The sequence below is a fragment of the Ambystoma mexicanum genome, chromosome 5q, assembly GCF_040938575.1.
Source record: "Ambystoma mexicanum isolate Mex_15411 chromosome 5q, UKY_AmexF1_1, whole genome shotgun sequence".
NCBI lineage: Eukaryota > Metazoa > Chordata > Amphibia > Caudata > Ambystomatidae > Ambystoma > Ambystoma mexicanum.
This window is the reverse complement of record NC_090933.1, coordinates 79,418,928-79,436,758: the sequence shown is the minus strand read 5'-3', so window position 1 is coordinate 79,436,758 and position 17,831 is coordinate 79,418,928. Positions and strand designations below refer to the sequence as shown.

Below are 17,831 nucleotides of genomic sequence, written 5' to 3'. Positions count from 1 at the left end.
TTCTCCAGATAGATGCCTGGAGATCCGCCAGAAAGGGCCAAAAGAAACCCTTCTTGTCCGTGCCAAATCATCCTGGAGTTACTCAGGCCTCCTCTAACGAACCCGCACCTATGCAAATAGGAGCTATTCGGGGTTGTTTATCCACAGCTGATCGAGAAAACCGTCGCAAGAATAATCTATGCATGTACTGCGGTTCTGCGGATCATTTACTGGTTTCTTGTCCTAAAAAACGGCCAAAAAGACGGGAAACGCCAGAGCTCGGCAATAGTGGGAGTCCCTCTGCCGAGTACCAAAACGGACTCTGCATTGTCATTAAACGCATCCATTGTAGTAACGGTGTCCTTGTGTTTTAATGACATCACCATTTAGACCAAGGCTATGGTAGACCCTGGTGCAACTCATAGCTACATAGATATTACCTTCGCCAAACAGTCAGCTATTCTTATCACGACTTAATCAGTACCAGAGTCAGTCAAGACGGTTGATGGTTCTGCACTGTCTTCTGGTCTGGTAACGGAAGAAACGTTGCCCATCACAGTGTCCTTACCTCCTGACGGTCACACTGAAAAACATGGTCTTTGATGTAATCGCGGCACCCCAATACCCATTGATATTGGGTCTACCTTGGCTCAAGTTACATAACCCTGTGATAGATTGGGTCACAGGTCATATCCAGTATCCTTCGGAGTATTGCAATGAGAAATGCTTTTTGGATTCCGGAGGGGTTCATGACACCCCTGTCTTGGCGTTTCTCGACGGTTTTCCGAGAATAAGTGCTCTGGCGTCACCTAAACAGCTGATACCTCGGGAATATCACAAGTTTGCCGATGTGTTTGATAAAGGCAAGGCTGAGGTATTGCCCCCACACCGTCAATACGACTGTCCAATCGAGTTGATTGCCGGAGCCAAAACTCCATCCGGTCGAGTTTACTCACTTACTCAACAAGAAGATGCAGTCCTGAAGGAATACATCGATAAGGCGCTCCAGACGGGCTTTATACGTCCTTCACAGACCCCGGCAGCATCTCCTTTGTTTTACGTCCCTAAAAAAGAAGGGGACTTGAGGCCCTGCATTGATTACGGGGCTCTCAATGCCATAACGTGTCATGATGCCTACCCCCGGAGCACCAGGCCAGGCCCAGCACCCCCGGAAGCAGGTATCATGCCCTCGGGTAAAAGCCCAGCGGCCCCTTATAGGGGTTCTTTGGACTCAGTCCTGGCGCCTTTGGCGCCAGGCTCATGTTGGACATCAGTCCTGGCGCCATAGGCGCCAGGCTCATAAAGGGAGGTGTTTTGTGCACTTAACTGATGCAGACCATGCTGCACGCTTCAGGCCTCCCTGAGACCTGAAAGGGACTATTTTTTCATAGGGACTATTTTTTCACTCGGGCATGGCCAGGGAAGGATACATACCTAGTTGGGGAAGGATACATACCTGGGACTTCTTTGGAGGCTATTTAAGCCACGCCCAGACAGCAGCTCATGCTTCGCATTGTTCTGCTTCCTGCAGCTTAACGTTCACCGTGTCTGCTCCTGCTCCTGGATTCCAGCCACGCCCGCCTCGAACCTGGAAGACCTGCAAGGAAGGAAGAGAAGAGAAAGGTGAAAACCAAGGACTATTTCAAACTTCTTACCTGCATCCGGAATCTTCTCGCCAGCATTCCTGAAGGAAGACTTCCATTTAAAAGCATTGCGTTGCTCGCTGCAGCGCCACGCTTCACTCACCTGTCCTCGAGACATCTCCCGGCTCCATCGTGGCTGTCAGCATCGGACGCCACATCTCTGCACCTAGGGGAGAGAGGAAGAAACAAAAGGTGAGCAGAAGGAACACAGAAGGAAAGCCTGATTAACAGCCATCATACTTACCGGCTTTTCTTCCACATTTCGGGTCGGCGCCGCCCCGTTGGCTGGTACCGTACCCCAGCCCCTATGGGGAAAGGACAAGAGACATTTCTGGGGAATGATAAGGACATTTAGAGGGATCGCCCTCATCACTACTCACCTCGGCAGTTTAACCCCTTGACGCATCGCCTTCATTCTGCACCTGAAATAAAGGACAGATCACAGGTTAGAAAGACAACATAAAGGGGGCCTCACTTGAACTTTGAACTTTCATACTTACGGCGCATCGCTCAGGAAAGTCGAGTGGATTTTGCCAGCGCCATTCTGAAAACCAGTGAAGTAACTGGACGAACACGCGCCCCTGCACCAGAAGCAGGATGGAGAGTTCATCCTTCCAAACCATAAGGTGAGCTTAAACCGGGGTTTGGAGGAAGTTAGAGAGGAACGAATGGGGAAAGGGGGGAGCTACCACACTATTCTGCAGACTGTTAATCCCCTTTCTCATCTGCAGAAGAATATTCCTATGGGCCAGGCAAGCACGATTTGGAGGTCCTGTCCAATCGGTGTTCCGGGTCCTGCGCATCACGCTAGAAGAGGCCACAGCAATCCAGACTAGACCAGCGCCCCCGTGGGAACCAGGTGAGCGTTACAGAACGCGAAGCCTTCCTACAAATTCCCACCCAGGCGTTATGGAAACTTCCGAAACTGACCAGTTGGCCCAACTACTGGGGGAATTACGGGCCGAAGTACACGCCGCTCGTCAAGAGACTAGTGCCCTCAGGAGGGAAGTGATTGTAATAAAGGATAGAGCTGATGACCTGGCTAGACAGCTTTTGCAAGGTCAAGCTGGTCAAACTCCTTTACCCGGTTCCGGGGGGAACCCCGCTCCTGTGGTTTCCAGTAACCCGGTGCAGATTAATCTACCTGAACACATACCGCTGGCCCCACCTGAACGCTTTGCTGGGGACCCCAAACGATTCGCCATATTCATGAATCAGTGTCGTTTGCACTTCCTATGCAGACTTTGGGCCTTCCCTAATGATCAGACCAAGGTAGCCTTTGTGTTGTCATATCTCAGCGGCTGTGCTGCCGATTGGTCAGTCCCACTGGTAACTCAAGATGACCCGATTCTTCGTGATTTTCAAGGATTTCAAACATGCATGGAAAGGTTATTTGCTCGACACTCCCAGGGACAGGCTCTGGATGACGAACTTCTAGCTCTGCGACAGGGCAATCAAGACCTTTTATCCTACATTGCAACCTTTAATAGACTAATTGTGGAAACTGGTTGGCCAGAGGATAAAAGAATCACGTTATTCTATCGAGGTCTACGCGGAGAACTTAAAGATGTCCTGGCACAAGTTGTAAATCCGCCCCAAGAATGCACTGAATATATAGACTTAGTGGTCCAATTGGATCACAGGCTGCAAAACAGAAAAGCAGATTGGTCCAAGTTTGAAACCTGGGTGTTGGCCAAGACCCACGCTAACCCCAAGGGGGCTGATGGCTCGGAGCCTATGCAAATTGGAGGGGTTAAAGGACCCCTAACTCAAAAAGAACGGGAAAGAAGACGACAGATGCAATTATGCCTTTATTGTGGGTCCTCTGGACACTTTCTACGAGATTGCCCGGTTAAGCCGCCCAAGAAGGTGGTAGGAGCCGCTGATAAAATCCATGGAAACTCTGTATCGGGAAACGACCACGCCCGGCAAGCGTAGGGGTCCGCTTGCCGAGCTTGAAAACTAACTCTCAGACCTCGCATTTCATTGTGCCAATGGTCCTCGTAGATCCGGAACAGCCTAAACGGTTGCATGCTATAAAGGCATACATCGATAGCGGGGCTATAGGAAACTATGTGGATCGAGAATTGGTCTCTAGGATAAACCTCCCTCTGCGTCCTAAAACCAACAAAGATGTCATCACCACAGTAGATGGAACTGAAATTGCCTCTGGACTGGTAACACATTCCACAGCTGAGGTGACACTTGTAGGTCCGGATGGCCATCGGGAGGCAGTTGTTTGATGTAATCAAGGCTCCACAGTTTCAGCTTATTCTCGGAATCCCTTGGTTAGAGACACATAATCCTCGAATTGATTGACGAGCGAAGAGAATAACCTTCCCGGATTGTGCACAAACATGCTACCCATAAAATCCAAAGATTAATCTAGCATCAGTAACCTCTGTCCCCGTGCAACTACCTCCAGAGTACCAAGACTTTCAGGACATCTTCCAAAAGGAACAGGCCAACACGTTACCTCCCCACAGATCGTACGATTGCCAAATCGATCTGGTGCCGGTGCACAACCCCCTTGTAGCAGGATTTAAGCCCTTACTGGACCAGAGAATCTGCATTTGAGACAATATTTAGATCAATACCTTGCCAATGGTTTCATTTGCCCGTCAAAGTCCCCGGCATCCTCAGCTTTGTTCTTCGTGCCTAAAAAAGAAGGCGACCTTAGAACTTGTATCGATTACCGCGCATTGAACCAGATAACTGTTAAAAATCGTTACCCTCTGACTCTGATCCCTGAACTCCTTGACCAGGTGAAGGACGCTTGCGTATACACCAAGTTAGATCTCCGGGGGGCTTATCATCTGGTACGAGTAAAAGAAGGCGACGAATGGAAAACGGCCTTCCGTACAAAATATGGACTATTCGAATACCAGGTGATGCCTTTCGGGTTGTGCAACGCGCCTGCAGCCTTCCAATTCTTCATGAACGATGTCCTTCGGGAACTCATCGATGTCTGTGTTGTCGTGTATATCGATGACATTCTTGTGTACTCCGCTTCGGAATCTGATAACAGAAAGCATGTCAGGGCCGTCCTAGAGAAACTGCGCCAGCACAAACTGTTTGCCAAGCTGGAAAAATGTGTTTTCCATACCACCGAGGTTGAGTTTCTCGGATTCATCCCGACACCTAAAGGGGTCCGAATGGATTCACGGAAAGTGGATGCCATCCTCAAATGGCCATCACCTAGTTTGGTGAAAGGTGTCCAAAGCATGCTTGGTTTTGCCAACTTTTATTGCAGGTTTATCCCGGAGTTTTCACGTGTGGTGCAACCCATCACTGCACTCTTGCGAAAAAATAAAAGTTTTGAATGGACCGAGGAAGCCGAACAGGCCTTTCAGGAGTTGAAAGCTAAGTTCACGTCCGCACCTATTTTGAAGCACCCGCGTCCCGATCTCCCATATATAGTCGAAACCGACGCGTCCAGCTAAGCCATGGGAGCTGTCCTGTCTCAGAGAGACCCTGAAACCAACCAACTGCACCCCGTAGCATTTTGGTCCAGAAAGTTCTCGCCGCCGGAGATAAATTATGCGATCACCGATAAGGAACTATTAGCCATTAAGTCCGCCTTTAAGGCTTGGCGGCATTATCACCTCGGCGCCCGGCATACCATCACCGTGATCACTGATCACCGAAATTTACAATATTTAAAAACTGCCAAGGCTCAATCGTCTCGACAGCTCCAATGGGCTTTGTTATTTGCTGAGTTCGATTTTGTAATCACCTACCGCCCCGGCTATAAGAATGGTAAGGCGGACGCTCTAGCCCGAAATGGAATGGAAGAAATAGACACAAACTCAGAACCTGTGCCGATAATTCCCGAACAAAGAATTTTGGGGATAACCACTTTACAAACCCTTGAAGAGATTCAAGCACGAGTGAAACAATTCCTGGACTCTTCAGCCTTGCATGATTGGATCAAAAGGGGGTCTAACTTTTCAGTCAAGGATGGCTTACCTTACTTCCAAGGACGCCTATTTTTGCCAGAAAAGGAATTGCAAGAACTGGTTATTTCCCGTCATCATGATACCCTGATGGAAGGACATCCTGGCATTGCCAAAACAGAGGAAAAGGTTAAATGACAATTCTGGTGGCCTTCCTGGCGAAAGGATATTAAATCTTTCGTGATGTCCTGTGGAGTTTGTGCCCAAAACAAAGGTCAAAAGACAAGACCCGCCAGTCTTCTTCAGCCCTTAGACATTCCACCAGCACCTTGGCACACCCTGTCACTAGATTTTATCACGGACCTGCCCTTTTGTAATGGTTACAATACTATTCTGGTCGTGGTGGATTTATTTTCCAAAATGGCCCACTTTATTCCGTTGAAAGGATTACCTTCAGCCTTTGTTCTTGCCAAGGAATTCCTTGAAAATATCATCCGTTTGCATGGATTCCCGTCCATACTAGTCTCCGATCGGGGAAGCCAGTTTATTTCTCATTTTTGGAAAAAGTGTTGTCAACTGGCACAAATCGACGTAAGACTCTCGACCAGCCACCACCCACAGACCGATGGTCAGACGGAAAGAACGAACCAGACCCTTGAACAATATCTACGATGTATGTTGCACCAATCGGAGGGTAATTGGAAGGACATTTTATGGGTGGCTGAATATGCATACAATAACTCGATGGGCTCTCTGGAACTGGCCAGAGCCCCTTTTATACCCTATATGGACATCACCCTCGTACTTCAGACTTGGACTCACCTCTGAGCCTTGAAATGCCCGCAGTGGACCATTTGCATTCTACGATTACTCAAGCCTTCAAGGATGCAACTGCACATTTGCAACATGCGAAAGGGAAATACAAAAAGAATGCGGATCTGCATCGAAGAGAGGCGCCTCCATACCAAATAGGGGATCAAGTATGGTTGGCTACCAAACACCCATCACTCAAGGGGCCTTGAACTTTTAATCCAAGGTATTTAGGCCCTTACTCGATCAAAGCTATAATCAACCCAGTGGCAGTCAAGCTCGATCTACCAGCTAACATGCGGATTCACCCCGTTTTTCATGTGTCACTTTTGAAACCAGTGCACCCAGGAACCAGATTAACAAAGCCACCAGAACCGATTCAGATAGATGGGGAGCCTGAATTCGAGGTGAAGAACATTTTGGATTCTAAGATCTCAAAATCAAAACTTTTCTATCTAATTGATTGGAAAGGGTACGGGCCTCAGGAAAGGTCTTGGGAACCCAGTGATCACGTACATGCACCTCGGCTGGTAAAAAGGTTCCATCGGAATTTCCCAAACAAACCGAAACCTCCAGAAGGAACGACCTTGGGAGGGGCCTTGGGGGGGGGGGGGGAGTGCTGTCATGATGCCTACCCCCGGAGCACCAGGCCAGGCCCAGCACCCCCGGAAGCAGGCATCATGCCCTCGGGTAAAAGCCCAGCGGCCCCTTATAGGGGTTCTTTGGACTCAGTCCTGGCGCCTTTGGCGCCAGGCTCATGTTGGACATCAGTCCTGGCGCCATAGGCGCCAGGCTCATAAAGGGAGGTGTTTTGTGCACTTACCTGATGCAGACCATGCTGCACGCTTCAGGCCTCCCTGAGACCTGAAAGGGGCTATTTTTTCATAGGGACTATTTTTTAACTCGGGCGTGGCCAGGGAAGGATACATACCTAGTTGGGGAAGGATACATACCTGGGACTTCTTTGGAGGCTATTTAAGCCACGCCCAGACAGCAGATCATGCTTCGCGTTGTTCTGCTTCCTGCAGCTTAACGCTCACCGTGTCTGCTACTGGACTCCAGCCACGCCCGCCTCGAACCTGGAAGACCTGCAAGGAAGGAAGAGAAGAGAAAGGTGAAAACCAAGGACTATTTCAAACTTCTTACCTGCATCCAGAATCTTCTCGCCAGCATCCCTGAAGAAAGACTTCCATTTAAAAGCATTGCGTTGCTCGCTGCAGCGCCACGCTTCACTCACCTGTCCTCGAGACATCTCCCGGCTCCATCGCGGCTGTCCGCATCGGACGCCACATCTCTGCACCTAGGGGAGAGAGGAAGAAACAAAAGGTGAGCAGAAGTAACACAGAAGGAAAGCCTGATTAACAGCCATAATACTTACTGGCTTTTCTTCCACATTTCGGGTCGGCGCCGCCCCGTTGGCAGGTACCGTACCCCGGCCCCTATGGGGAAAGGACAAGAGACATTTCTGGGGAATGATAAGGACATTTAGAGGGATCGCCCTCATCACTACTCACCTCGGCAGTTTAACCCCTCGACGCATCGCCTTCATTCTGCACCTGAAATAAAGGACAGATCACAGGTTAGAAAGACAACATAAAGGGGGCCTCACTAGAACTTTGAACTTTCATACTTACGGCGCATCGCTCAGGAAAGTCAAGTGGATTTTGCCAGCGCCATTCTGAAAACCAGTGAAGTAACTGGACGAACGCGCGCCCCTGCACCAGAAGCAGGATGGAGAGTTCATCCTTCCAAACCATAAGGTGAGCTTAAACCGGGGTTTGGAGGAAGTTAGAGAGGAACGAAGGGGAAAGGGGGGGAGCTAGCGCACTATTCTGCAGACTGTTAATCCCCTTTCTCATCTGCAGAAGGATATTCCTATGGGCCAGGCAAGCACGATTTGGAGGTCCTGTCCAATCGGTGTTCCGGGTCCTGCGCATCACGCTAGAAGAGGCCACAGCAATCCAGACTAGACCAGCGCCCCCTTGGGAACCAGGTGAGCGTTACATAACGGTTAAAACCAGTATCCTTTGCCTTTGATTAACGTCCTATTGGATCAGTTGGGCACTTTCACTAAGCTAGACTTGAGGGGTGCGTACAATCTTGTACGGATTAGGGCAGGTGACGAGTGGAAGACCGCCCCCAAAAGATCCGGTATGGTTTATATGAGTACCTCGTCATGCCCTTCGGCTTGTGCAATGCCCCCGCAACCTTTCAGTATTTTATGAATGATATCTTTAGCGATTACATGGATCAATTTGTGTTTATATACCTTATATACCTTGATGACATATTGATTTATTCAGCATCCCTAGAGGAACACATTCTACATGTATCCAAGGTACTTCAAAGGTTAAGAGAGAATCATCTCTTTGTTAAGGCAGAAAAATGTGTCCTTTCCTCTCAGGACGTAGAGTTCTTGGAGTATGACATCACCAGTCATGGAGTCAGAATGAACTGCTCTAAAGTTAAAGCCATCCTGGACTGGCCGGTGCCCGTCTCTATCAAGTCCCTGCAATCGTTTCGTGGATTTGCAGACGGTTTATCCATTCCTTCTCTAGAGTGGTGGCACCGCTTACGGCATTAACCAGCCCCAAGAATCCATTTCACTGGACACCAGAGGCTCAGGTGGCCTTCGATCCACTTATTGATCCGTTTACCACGGCTCCTGTCTTGCAGCATCGAGATCCTGAATTGCCATACATACTAGAAGCCGATGCTTCTAATCAGGCCATTGGCGCGATCCTTTTCCAGGTTTGCAAAGATACTGGGGTCGAACATCCCGTGGCGTTTTTCTCACGCAAGCTAGCCCTATACGAGAGAAACTACACGGTGACCGAGAAGGAATTGTTGGCCATCAAAGACGCATTCCTCACATGGCGACACCATCTTCTTGGTGCAAAACGCCCGGTAATCGTGTATTCCGATCACCGTAACCTACAGGCCATCAAAACCATGAAGTGCCTTACGGCTCGCCAGGCCCGTTGGCATTCGTTTTTTGCCCAATTTGATTTCCGCATCTCATACAGACCTGCAAGGGATCATACCAAAGCAGACGCCCTATCCTGTCTGCACTCTGGGATGGACAGCGTAGAGAAGACAAAACCACCTTTACTGGCAGAACATGTGGTCTGTGGTGGTTCTGTTCAGCCTTCGTTGAAGAGGGAGATCCTAGATTGGGTTTCACGTAATCCTCAGGAGATACATAATCTCTGTATCGAAACCAAAGAGGGTCTTCCGTTTATGAACAGTGTCTTGTACCTACCGACAGAGGAGACACGTACCAAGGCACTGCATTGGGGTCATGATTCCCTGGTAACAGCTCATCCGGGCCAGAAAAAGACTTTAGAACTTCTACAACGATGGTGTTGGTGGCCCAAAATGTCAAGAGATGTCGTGGATTATGTCTCGTCCTGTGCCATATGTGCACAATACAAAGGCACGCCAAGCAAACCTATGGGACTACTACGCCTGTTACCGGTTCCCCACAGACCTTGGTACATGGTCTCCAGGGACTTCGTAGTTGAATTACAAAGTGCGCTTGGGTGTTCTTTTTTTAATACTCTTTATTAAGTGCTTTTTCCATAAACATCGCAATTAGTACAAAGGTGAGTACAAAATTCAAGTAACCAAACACATATCGACAAAACATAATAACTATGAATACATAAATATAGTACATGACCTAAAACTCACCCTTGAGCCCCAATAGTAAGACATTACACAAAACAAGACTGCACAAGACAAAGCATCCCCTTCCACCCCACATTCAACAGCTAACTTACAATTAATTAACACTTCACCTCAACCATACAATTCGTTAAAGGTCCCCCACCTTCCTACATATTCACTCTCCGATTGAGTCTAATTGCCTGAGATTTTTCAAAATATGAAAGTGTTCGCATATCTTTCATAATGCGCGTTATTGCCATCAAACATGCCCTATCGATCCAGTGTGAAGATTTGCATGCCTCATCACATCTTCCTTCAGTTGAGAGAACGACTACTGCCATAAAAAGTTCGCGGAAATGATATATTCCCCACCAAATTAACCCGATCCAAGACATCTTTCCAAAAATCTTACACACGTTCACATTCCCAGAGCATGTGTAAGAGGGTCCCCTTCGTATGAGAACAACCCCAATATACGTCAGTATTAGCCAAACCCCTTACACACATTCTTTCTGGCATGCAGTATATTTATTTTTTATATTTATTTCATTTGTTAATCTCCCAGACCCTTGGGTATCACGGCGAGGTTACAGGCGTCTTGTGCATAAATTGAACAATGTTACACTTGTGCAAATAAAACAAATGGCCAACATGGCTCTAAGCAAGTGTTTAGTTACAATTAGTTACTTGTTATAGGCATGCTATGTATGCATCAAAGGAATGAGAGTGGCCCTGTGTAGACAGGAAGCAGGTGGGGGGACCTGGACCCTCAGTATTGATTAAATAGCCAAGTTTTGAGCGCTTTTTTAAAACTTGCCATTGTTGCCTCATTTTTAATTCTGAGTGGTAGGGAATTCCATAGGGTGGGGGCGAGGACTCTGAAGCTGTTCCCTCTTGCTTTGGTACTTTTATGCCGCAGAATTTCCAGTAGAGCCTTGTTGTTTGACCTCAATACTCTGTTGGGTGTTTTTTTCTTAATGGCCTTATTGAGGTAACTGGGAGCTTTATTGGCGAGGCATTTGTATACAACACACAGAGTTTTGAAAATGATTCTGGCTTTGACAGGTAACCAATGGTTTTCTCTCCTGATGTAAGAGATGTGCTCAGATTTCTTGATACCTAGCGCTGCTCTTGGTGCTTTGTTCTGCAGCAGTTGCATTTTGCTTGTGTTGGCGTTGGAAGTTCCTAGTAGAAGCACATTGCAGTAATCAAGCTTAGTTAATATCAGAGCTCTAGCTAGGGTTATGCAATTGGTAGGAGTAAGGAATTGACGGCTGAGGGCAATGAGTTTGGCTGTGTATGCTGTGGAGGAGGAGAGGGCTGAGATGTGCTTGCTCATAGTGAGGTTAGCATCTAGATAGACACCAAGGGTTTTAACTTGCTTAAGTACTGGTATCCGGGTGCCATTGATGTCAGAGTAGTCTGTGTGAAGAGAACTTAATCTAGGTTGGGATCCTACGATGAGGAGCTCTGTCTTCTCATCATTGAGACAGAGACTATTTAGTGCCATCCAGTTTTGTATCATAGCGTAGATTTGGTTAATAGTTTGGGTGTCTTGGGTATAATCCCCTGAGATGGGAATAAGGATCTGGGTGTCATCTGCAAAATTTGTGTAGATGACACCCATATCGTCAAGTGCTGAGAATAGAAGTTTGGTGTAGGCATTGTAGAGGGTCGGGGAGAGGCAAGAGCCCTTGGGTACTACGATGGGGACGGTTATGGGGTCTGCTGCCTCTGTGTCAATGGCGACTCTGGATGTACGTTCAGAAAGAAACGATTTGACCCAGAGGGTGGCGTTGTTGGAGAAGCTAAAGTCTTTAGCTAATGTTTCGCAAAGTTTATCATGATCTACTAGATCGAATGCTGCTGACAGATCCAGTAGCAACAATATAGCAATTTTTCCTGCGTCTCTGATGGTGTCTATTTGGATTTTTAGGTCGGTGAGAGCAGTTTTAGTACTATGGTTAGGTCTAAAGCCGGATTGTCTATCTCCTAGGAGTTTGTTCTGTTTCGAGATGGGTTTGTATTTGATTATACGCTATTTTGTCTTTGATTTTGAGAAGGAATGGGACTGTGGTTATGGGCCTATAATTCGTTGGGATAAGAGGGTCCAGTGTTTCTTTTTTAGTAAAGGTGTGACCCAGGCTTCTTTGATGCTGGCTGGGACCATATTCGTATTGAAGGATGCATTCATGAAATTGGTAATGGGGTGAGGGTGGGGGCACATAGTTTGACTAGATGTGCCGGGAAGTTGTCCCCTTTGCAACTAGACGATTTCAGTTTCCCTATTGTATTGAAGACTGTTTCTTGGGAGACTGGTGAGAAATGGAAGGTTGGTGTCTTCCGTTCTATGATGCTGCTAGTTATATATATCTTGGTAGGTTTTTCTGCTAGGATTGTTCTTTTTCGTGACTATTTTGTTTTGTATTAATTTAATTTTTGCGGCCAGTGCGTCTTGGATGGTAGTGCACCATTCTTTGCTCGGTTTAGCCAGGTTAGTGATAGGGATGGGGTTTTCCAGTTCTTTGAGGATGGAAAATAGTTCTTTTGCATCAGATGCTGCATTAGTAATCCTGTTGTTAAAGGCATCAGCTTTAAGTGCAGTGATGGCTGCTTTGTAGGTTTTGTTTGCTGCGTTGTAAGCATTGGATGTTTCAGTAGTACGGGATTTGTTGTGGCGGTGTTCAAGCGCACGTTTAGTTTGCCTGAGTGCTACCAGTTCCTCGTCAAACCAGAAGGAGGATTTTTTGTCGGCTCTTCTGGTTTTGGTAATGCAGGGAGCTAAGGCATCTATTGTTTTAGTGAGGCTATTTTAGTAGGTGTCAGCTAATGAGCATGGGTTATCATTAGTGATTAATGTCTCTGTGAGCGAATTTTTAAAAATTGGCTTCAGGACTTCCGCTGATTGTGTAGGTGTCTAAAGTGGTGGACTTAGGTGAATCGAGTTTGTTGCACTCTATTGTAAAGTTGATGGCATGGTGGTCTGTCCATAGTAGGGGGGTTATAGTTTCTATTGAGACTGCGGTATTAAGAGATAGTACCCAGTCCAGTGTTCTTCCTTTGGAGTGGGTGGGTGCATTCACTAGTTGTACAAATAGAATGTCTTTGAGGGCGTTGTGAAGGCCCTCTGCTTTATGATCTAGAATGTCATTGAATCCGAGGTTCAGGTCTCCAAGTACGATGCATTTAGTCTTGGGTTTGATTAAGGGCGTTGGTAGCAGTGGTATATTTAGATCAGATTGAGAGTTATTATTAAGAGCTCTGTATATAGTGACTATATTGATAGTGGTTTTGTTGTTTGTGCCCAATTTAGTGAGTAGCATTTCATAACCGTCTACGTTGTCAAGAGGGCAGGCTCTAATTTGGAGGTGGTTTTTGGCTATGATGGCTACTCCTCCTCCAGTTGAGTTGATTCTGTCAGACCTAAGTATGGTGTAGTTTGGTGGTATGGCGATAGTAAGTATCGGGCCTGAGGCTTGGTGAAGCCAGGTTTCTGTCACTATTAACAAGTCAAGTTCCTGTTCAATTATATAATCATGTATTTCTGTGGCGTGGGCAGCTATGGAACGTGCGTTGATGAGCGTTACTCTGAGATTCGTAGAGGATTGAGTTTGCCGGTTTAGTGGAGGCTGGGCCTTTCTAGGGCTGTGTGAGGTGATTTGGCCCTTAGTGGTGTTTAGGACTGACCTTTTGGGAGTATAGGCTGGGTAGTCGCATATGGGCCTGAAAGAAATGAGCTTTGTTGCGGGTGGAGCAGCTGTAGAGCTGCACTTCATTGTCCGTGCTCTGAGCCGGTAGTTTCTGTCATTTAACTGCATTGAGTTCAATTTAGCAGGCATGCTATTGGTTTGCTTAAGTGGGGAAGTTTGAGTCCGTGATCTGAGGCAGTAGCATCTCAATGTGCCTTGGCTCGGGTAGGACTTCCTTATAAGCTTTGTGTTTATGGTGGCGATGCTAGGAGTAGGGGTGCATCTGGGGCTTGGGTAACTGCTTTGGATGGTATAGTGGTTGTTTTGGTTGTGGGGAGGCTGGAATGGGCTTGTATTGGGGAGCAATGGGGTGGGACAAGGGATGGGGAAGTGTCTTGGGCAGGCTAGTTTACTAAGGCCATTTGGATGTGCTAGGTAGTGGGTTCCTGTACATGGGAGGTCTCAGGCAATGATACAGAATAGGAACATTGTGAGGAATAACCAACCTTGCATAGTTACTTATTTGCAGTGGTCTGAGACTATGTCAGCGACCGTAATTTAGTTGTAACTGGTGCTAGACGTGGTTGGCACTGTTTAGGCATATCCGACCCACAACCCGTTGGTGAACATAACACAGATTCAGATCCATCTTGGCCTTTACTGCCACCTTCCAAGCTCCTTCCCATACTTTCTTAGATAGATCTCTCCCCAATTCCACAGGCCAGGTCATTCTCAACTTCTCCCAGGATTCCACCAAGCATCTCTCCAAAGGCATTAACTTAATATATGTAGAAACCACCCGCGGAGGAGTACTGAATAATTCACATATTTTGGGTTTACTGCTTATTGACACACTCAAGATTTGTTGTCTTTCCATCATCAATTGTGCTAAGCAATTATACCTCCCATACACGCTAAAACCCAGTCTGTATTGCTCATCATGTTCCTCAAAGGAGACCATCCTCCCCTCTTTCCACACATCCTCAATTTTGAAAATTCCCCTATTAGCCCAGCTCTGCCAATTTAGCATTTTATCATCAATCTTCAACCCTGGATTAAGCCAAATTGAGGCTGTTCCAAAAATAAATAAATCCTGTCCACATCCCCTGATACGTTCTTCCAATGCAGATTTTGTGACCGCTAATGATTCCAATTTTGCCCCAGAATTTGAATACAAACAATCTAAGGAGAAGGGGATTAGCCTCTCTGTTTCAATCGTGAGCCAAAACGGCTCTGGTCTCCTCCCTTCCCTAAATTAATAAGATGGTTTATTGAGCAGAAAACCCCTATGATAATTCTCCAACACCAGATAACCGAAACCCCCCCTCCCTGACCTGGCGAACCATGATAAAGCGCAGAATTTTTTGTCTTTTACCTACCACCCATATGAAATCCATGAATACCCTATCGATACGGTTGAGTTCGTTTTTGTTAAAATTTCCAAGGAAGTGACTGCAAATAATATAAAACCTTAGGGAATAGCATCATTTTTATAGGTGTTGTGATTTGGAGGGACTTGCACCTTCATCGAGTCATAGGGAAGCCTGAACTGGAGAGCGATGGTTGAATAAGGTTTGAAATCTGTGGATTGGTTCAGATAGGCTAAACGCAACCCCACAGATGCAGAGTTCACCCAGAACTCCCAGTTAACCTGGAAGTTTATTGCATCAAGAGAACCCAGAAGCATTGAAATGTGAAAGAACTGATTGAAACAGTTAACCTCCCAAGTCGATGGTGTTTCTTTCACTGTTCAAATTGCGTTTTGAAAGACTCCCGAGTACAAATCTTTATTGGAACACTTGCAAAGCACTTAACATATTGATGGTCACCTGAACTTTCTTGATGGCCATGTTTACAGATTAATTGTAGGAATGTATGTACATATCTTCGAAAGGGCATTCTCATAAATGTGTTATCTAATAAGAACAGTATATGTATTCTGAGCTTTTGTGTACACCTTTAGATTAATGCATTGTTTGGTCTTTTTAGGTCTACGCATACCAAATGTAAAGAACATTTTCCAGCATGTTAGACGGTACCACTGCATCCAAGGTGCGTTGCCCCAGAAGCTGCAAAAATTGCTTTTGAAGACCTCATTGGGTGAAAAGGAGAAATACATATATTAAAGCTGTGCTTCTGAACCTTTTTCCGTGTCATTCAACCTCAATACATTTAGCTTTGTTGGAATGGTGGTACAACCACCAATTGACATGTATTGTCTATACATGGTAGAATAAGAGATCAACTGGATTAGCTATTGCATTCCAGACGTTCAGTGCTGTAGGTAATCTTCTGCATGCAACGTTGTGCATTACAAAAGAATGCACTCATCATTGAATGCAGTTGAGTGCATGTTCCCCAAGGCCAGGCGAGAGCAGATGGGGAGAGCAGGTTGTGCTCCTATAGCACAAAGGTTTGAAGTGTGCCACAGCTGGTAATGTGCGTTTTGTCGCCCCACCCCCATCTTTGGACTGTCTGATCAATGGTGTTAGTATCTGAACATTTGTTTTCATGTTTTTACTTTGTTGCATTTGCGTCCATTGGCAATAGCATTGCTGGATTTGCATTGTTTTGATGTTTTAAATGGTGGGGACTGTCACCCTCACCTGAATCTCCGCAGGAGCGATGGAGTCCTCCGACCTCTGCCCTGCTCGCCCCTCACCCGGAGTTCTGCTCTCTCTCCCTTCACCAGGAGTTCTACCTGTAAGGTGAATGATGGATTAGTGAGTGTTATTTCCAGACCCAGGGAACCCTCCTCCCCGACTCCCTATGAGTTAAATACTTTGTCTAGGGGGGGGCTCACCTCTTAGTTTGGAAAGGTGGGCTCTCCGTCCTGCCTCTGCAGGGGCGCTACGGTGGGGGACCTGTTGGCTGTCGCGCTGACTTGGTGCTGGTTTTGCTGGTTGCTGTGGTGGTGCTGCTGAGAAGAAAGCACTGCCACTTATTTGGTTCGAGGAGTTCTGAAGCTCCTGAAAAGTGTCCCAGGGCCAGTTACTTCACTGGACCCTTCGTGCTGCTTGGATCAGGTAAGTGCTATATGTCCTCGGTTTCCCAGTTGCTTCACTGGTTAGAGCACGAGAAAGTACAGGTTCGTATTGTCTATGGAGGGTTATTGCCAACTAAGTGTCTTCAAGTTCCATCCTGTCTTTCCTTTGTTTTTTCTCTTTGCAGGTTGCCAAAATAACTTGTCGGAAAATCCGGAAACCTTTGCTGAGAAGGCGAGCAGAAGTGACTTGTAGGTCTGCGAGTGAAAGAAGTCGTCGCAGACAACTCCGGACGGCCGCTAGAAGGCGAGTAGAAAAATCGCTGCTTTACTAATGCCTCTGTTCTTTTTCTTTTCAGATGCGGTGTCCGCAGTGGAGATGATTGTCCTGCCGGACGCGGGAACTGTAAAACGCCGTAGAAGACTCTGGAGACTGGAACCAGGGAAGCGTGTGCTCGACGCTACAGAAAGCACACGAAGCATGTCTTGTTCTTTGGGCATGGCTTTTATAGAGAACCACGCCCGAAGACTACAGCGTTGAACTTAGTTCCGGGTTGGCACAAAAGGATCCATACTAGTGGAAACAGGAAGTCTCATGTTACTCTATGGGCGTAGGGAGTACCAATGGGTGAAATGGATATTAACCCTATCCTCGCTCTCCATGCTCTCACCCAAAATGCTCCTGTCCGTTTTCCCTTCTTGTCGTCATGGATTGGATATGAATGTGACTTTAGTGCTATCTAAACTAGTACCCATGACAGAGACAGTCATCCAACACCCCTCTCCCACACCCTTTATCTACCCCATCTCCTCGTTTTCACTTTAACCTTACGATTTTTTTGATGTTCTGCTTGTTTCCTCAAAAATAAGCAAAACGGATGTAAATCTGTCCTTAACTTTTTTTTTTCTTTTTACAAACAGGTATTTTAAAATACCTCCAACCCCTTTACCTTTTCTATTTTTTTTTTGTTTATTGGTAAGCATATATTACTGTAATACAGTAGTCAAGGTAATGATCATATCAATTTAACAGTAAACAATAACAAGAAAACAAGGCATCAGTTATTGCTTATCATACAAATTGTCATTTAGAGGTTGGCAGACATTACAATTATATAACCTGTGCAGTAGGGAGGGCGCGTCATCCCATCCAGAATAATTT

At 46.5% G+C, this 17,831-nt stretch overlaps 1 protein-coding gene across 2 annotated transcripts in view; it reads left to right on the top strand.

Annotated features, from left to right (window-relative positions):
- The window catches only part of INO80C (INO80 complex subunit C), a 475,763-nt gene that overhangs the window by 67,205 nt on the left and 390,727 nt on the right, over positions 1-17,831 (top strand). For both annotated transcript variants that reach the window (XR_011278543.1, XM_069620549.1), the window contains exon 2: positions 15,676-15,738. Coding sequence is in view for 1 of the 2 variants with exons in the window: in XM_069620549.1 (XP_069476650.1) it covers positions 15,712-15,738 (27 nt within the window). In the remaining variant the exon portion in view is untranslated. The remainder of the gene's footprint in view (positions 1-15,675; positions 15,739-17,831) is intronic.